This window comes from Pseudophryne corroboree, chromosome 3, assembly GCF_028390025.1.
Source record: "Pseudophryne corroboree isolate aPseCor3 chromosome 3, aPseCor3.hap2, whole genome shotgun sequence".
NCBI lineage: Eukaryota > Metazoa > Chordata > Amphibia > Anura > Myobatrachidae > Pseudophryne > Pseudophryne corroboree.
In genome coordinates this window covers 270,748,476-270,753,902 of record NC_086446.1, presented here as the reverse complement: position 1 = coordinate 270,753,902, position 5,427 = coordinate 270,748,476, and the positions used below count along the sequence as shown (strand labels likewise).

General features: G+C 46.1%; 1 protein-coding gene across 1 annotated transcript in view; it reads left to right on the top strand.

Moving 5' to 3' along the window:
- The first annotated feature begins 203 nt into the window (after nucleotides 1-203).
- POFUT1 (protein O-fucosyltransferase 1) overlaps nucleotides 204-5,427 on the top strand; it is a 92,299-nt gene continuing 87,075 nt past the window's right edge. Inside the window, exon 1 of the mRNA XM_063959085.1 lies at nucleotides 204-361. Coding sequence (XP_063815155.1) covers nucleotides 217-361 — 145 coding nt within the window. The 5' untranslated portion in view covers nucleotides 204-216. The remainder of the gene's footprint in view (nucleotides 362-5,427) is intronic.

Sequence of the window (5,427 nt, the reverse complement as noted above, 5' to 3'; positions counted from 1 at the left end):
TGGGAGTGACGTCTCCAGCGTGCCAACGCGGCGTGGGACTGAGCGGGGATGTCGGTTGGCGTTGGGCACAGATGCCCCGGGTGCAGGGTAGCCGTACCACTGTGAACTGTCCGGGGCCCGGGCCCAGTGATACCGCCCTCGAGAACCGCCCTCTCTTCCCTGCCTCCACCAACATGGCAGCTCCTCCCACCCGGTCGCAACTATGCCCCCGCTAACATGGCGGCGCCTGGTAGCATATTAGCTGCTGTGATGGCACGGGAGCCCCTTCTCCTCCGCATCTTGCTGCTGCTGCTCCCGGGGCTTTCTGCTGCGGAGGAGGGCTGGGACACTGCCGGATATCTGCTGTACTGTCCGTGCATGGGTGAGTGAGTGCCTGGAGGAGTAGAGTCTGCTAACTTTTCAGAGAGGTATCGGGGATGCTTACACTAATCACTGTCCAGGTGGGGGTGCTTGCGCTAATTACTGTCCAGAAAGAGACAGGGAAGTAGGGCAAACTCTCAAAAATTCCTCCATTACAATCCACACTTAGGATATCCATGCTTAAGCACAGGTGACTTAATTAGTACTGCAGTCAATTTGATTCTGCTATCTGGACTCAAGCTTGGATATCCTTAACACCTTGACTGTAATATCGGAGTTTGGTAAACTAACTACTCTCCTGGGTGCAGGTGCTCACACAATCATTCTACAGGGGTTACTACGGTATGCCTGCGCTTGGGATCTGCCCAGCATACCGGCAGCAGGGAGAGTGCAAAAGAGCCCCTTGCGGGCTCACCACGCTACAGGCACAGTGGTGTCGTGGACACCCTAAGAGAGAAAATAGTTGTCGGTATGCTGGCTGTCGGGATTCCGGTGCCGGTGTGCATATCAAGTGACACCCTTCTACAGGGAGAGCTTATTTATACTAATCACTCAAGGCACCATAACAGTCCAGGTTTGAAGGATAACCAAGCTTGAGCATAGGTGAATTGAGTTACCTCAGTCATTTTTATTTAATCATCTTTGCTTAGTCATGGATATACTTAAAACCTGGACTGTTGGAGTGTCTTAATGACTGTGTTTGGGAACCACTGCGCTAATTATCTAGAGCAGAGGTTCTCAAACGCAGTCCTCAAGGCACTCCAGTTGTCCAGATTTTAAGTACTGTATATTCATGCTGGTATCTGGTCTCTAGGTCGACCACTATTGGTTGACAGTAACTAGGTCGAAAGGGTTTCTAGATCGACAGGCTCTAGGTTGACAGGTCAAAAGGTCGACATGAGTTTTTCACACTTTTTGTTGTTGTTTTCTTTTTTTGAACTTTTGCGTACTTAAGGATCCACGTGGACTACGATTGGGAATAATAACCTTGCCCGAAGCATGGCGAGGGGACACGGTGCACTAATTGTGGTTCCTGGTCACTGTATGGAGAAAACAACATAAAAAAACTCATGTCGACCTGGAATCCCTGTTGACCTAGTTACTGTCGACCTAGATACAGTTGACCTTCCATACCACACCTACAGCTAAAATCTGGACTGATGGGGTGCCTTGAGGTCCGTATTTGAGAACCTCTGCTGTAGAGAAAGTGGGAGTGAGGTATACTTCAGAGGGTTGTGATTAATTACAAGAAGGGATGGGCTTACATTGATTAATCCAAGTAGTTTGGGTATTAGCATTTTCTAGAGTAAAGAACAAAATGACATGTTTTGTGAAGTTAAGGGGCCCATTTATCACAAGTGATAAAACTTGTTGCGTATAATAAATGGTGCTCCAGCCAATCGGTTACTAACTGTCATTTGTTTGAAAAATGACAGTTGGGTGCTGTTTGGCAGGAGCACAATTTATCTTGCGCAACAAGTTTTATAATTCAGGATGTACTAAAAGGATAACCGAATTTGCAACACGTTTTACCACTTGTTGATAAGTGGGCCCCTTGGTAAGACACATTGCGCACGAGTGGCTTTGTACAGATTGCACATCTAAATGTAATTTCTTTAAATTTTCTTTTTTTTCTGCTGGAAAGACTACCCACCCTACCACCTGTTGGATTAATTACCTCATTTTTATCAACGAGTGATAAAACTCATTATGAATGATAAAACTCATTGTGTATTATAAATGGTGCTCCAGCCAATCAGCTCTTAGTTGTCATTTTTCAAACACCTGACAGGAGCTGATAAATGAGCTCCTTAATGTTCTTATCCAAACAATAACAGCTGCTTTTCCTGTGCTTACCTGCCATCTAAATAAGGAAGCATTTTAATGGCTTTGCTTAAATTTTTTTTTAATTGTCCCGTGGCTGGGTGTGGGTTGATAGACACAGTGTCTAGTTAGACATTCAATAGATAGACACCATATGTTAGACAGACATTATGGGGTATATTCAATTAGCGTTGGATCCATTCCGACATGCATTTGTCGGAATGGATCTGACAACCCCTATTCAATTTCATCTCAATTCGACTTTTTCAAGTCGAATTGAGGTGAGGGACCCAGAGAAGGAGGGGGGGGGGGAGGGAGAAGCCGCTGGGAGACCAGCGGGGACAGCCGCGGGCAGACGAAGGAGATCAGCGCTACAGTAGCGCTGCAGGAGGATGTCGCACAGCCGCCCGACCTCACGGCAGTGTCCACTCTGCTCTAGCAAGCGGGATCTCACTTGCTGGAGCCGAGTGGAAGCTGCCGTGAGCGGCGCGGCTGTGTGACATCCTGCTGCAGCGCTGTGCTGTAGCGCTGATCTCCCCTATATGCTCGCGGCTGTCCCCCGTCTCCCTGCGGCTCTCCCCCCTCTCCTGCTCTGGGTCCCACATCTCAGTCCGACATTTTTTTATGTCGGACTGAGATGATCGAAAAGGGGGCCAAACCAGTTTTCGACACAAGCACGTGGATCGGCAGCTATTCCGCTGATCCACGTGCTTTTCGACAAGTCGAATTCCTCAACTTGTTGAATATATTGAATAGGTTGGAACCCCTTCCGACCTAAAAAAAAAGTCGAAAACTGCTGTCTTTTCGACAGACGGCTACTTTTCATCATCAATTGAATATACCCCTAAGTCGACAGGGTCAAAAGGTCGACATGAAAAAGGTAGACACCATGGGGTATATGCAATTGCTGTCGAATTCCCGAAAATGTCGAAAAACGGGACATTTTCGCCCCAAAAAAAAATTCGACAATGCAATTCAGTACTTTTCGTCAAAAAAACGGACTTTCAAAATTCAACTTTTTGAAATTCGACATTTCTGCAATGGTACAAATGCGGCAATTCGACAAAAGTATATTCAATTGAAGATTATAAATTCGACAACAGTGCTTTTAGACAGTAAATTCGTCATTATCAATCCGCCACACTTTGCTGGCGGAATCTAATAAAAAAATGTAAAAACACGTTTTTTTTTTGTGTTTTTTTAATTGGTAATAGCATATCTATTTATATTAAAAGGGATTAGGTACTTGTGCAAAAAGAAAATTGAAAACCTGACCAGTGCGCAAGTAGCTGCCTATGTGAATCGGCTGATGCGGAGCGTCACCTACACTCCCATAACACAATACAATACCACAAAGATCATCAGCCTTGATTCCCTTGGCGCTCAAGATTACAGTCCAAAGGTCCTCTGACTCACAATGGGAGTCATACGATCAGAAGCCTTTAAAAGACACAAAACAACACCTCATAGGGCAATATAGCCAATTCTTCTATATGAAAGAAATAGAGATAAGTGAGGACTCCTACCCCTTGGAGTGGTCTACTTTTGGGTAGACAATACCGCATGTGATATATCTAGTAATACGGCCCACACTGGAAACTCCACGTGTTCATCCTCCAAGAGAAGAGATAATCCCACAATAGTATAATACTGTTTTTAATAAAAATAAGCAATAAAAGACAATAACAGTGATGCTAGCCTCTCACCCGGTGAGTGGTCTACTCCAATAAGGGCAGACAAATGAGCATGAGAATGGAAAGTCCAGGCGTCCCTGCAAGCTTCAACAAACACCAGGCTCGGGTCAGGACCACTGCTTTCTCCTTCCGCCAACGCGTTTCGATACTTCCTGTATCTTCGTCAGGGCATCAATGCAGATGCCCTGACGAAGATACAGGAAGTATCAAAACGCGTTGGCGGAAGGAGAAAGCAGTGGTCCTGACCCGAGCCTGGTGTTTGTTGAAGCTTGCAGGGACGCCTGGACTTTCCATTCTCATGCTCATTTGTCTGCCCTTATTGGAGTAGACCACTCACCGGGTGAGAGGCTAGCATCACTGTTATTGTCTTTTATTGCTTATTTTTATTAAAAACAGTATTATACTATTGTGGGATTATCTCTTCTCTTGGAGGATGAACACGTGGAGTTTCCAGTGTGGGCCGTATTACTAGATATATCACATGCGGTATTGTCTACCCAAAAGTAGACCACTCCAAGGGGTAGGAGTCCTCACTTATCACTATTTCTTTCATATAGAAGAATTGGCTATATTGCCCTATGAGGTGTTGTTTTGTGTCTTTTAAAGGCTTCTGATCGTATGACTCCCATTGTGAGTCAGAGGACCTTTGGACTGTAATCTTGAGCGCCAAGGGAATCAAGGCTGATGATCTTTGTGGTATTGTATTGGATTAGGTACTTGGTTTGTCTATTTTGGAGGCACTAGTATTATTTATATATTTTTAAAAATATATATATTTTTTTTCAATGGAATGGTAAAAATCAGAAGAAAAAAAATGCGTGGGGTCCCCCATCCTAAGCATAACCAGCCTCGGGCTCTTCGAGCCGGTCCTGGTTCTAAAAATCCGGGGGAAAAACTGACATGTGATCCCCCGTATTTTTAAAACCAGCACCGGGCTCTGCGCCTGGTGCTGGTGCAAAAAATACGGGGGACAAAAAGCGTAGGGGTCCCCCGTATTTTTAACACCAGCATCGGGCTCCACTAGCTGGGTAGATAATGCCACAGCCGGGGGTCACTTTTATACAGCGCCCTGCGGCCGTGGCATTAAATACGCAACTAGTCACCCCTGGCCGGGGTACCCTGGAGGAGTGGGGACCCCTTCAATCAAGGGGTCCCCCCCCCCCCCTCCAGCCACCCAAGGGCCAGGGGTAAAGCCCGAGGCTGTCGTCCCCCCCCCCATCCAAGGGCTGCGGATGGGGGGCTGATAGCCTTTTGAAAAAATGAAAGAATATTGTTTTTTCCAGTAGTACTAAAAGTCCCAGCAAGCCTCCCCCGCAAGCTGGTACTTGGAGAACCACAAGTACCAGCATGCGGGAGAAAAACGGGCCCACTGGTACCTGTAGTTCTACTGGAAAAAAAATACCCAAATAAAAACAGGAGACACACACCGTGAGAGTAAAACTTTATTTCACACGTCGACACACATACTTACCTATGTTCACACGCCGACCTCTGTCCACTTGTCCAAGTAGAATCCACGGTGTACCTGAAAATAAAATTATACTCACCT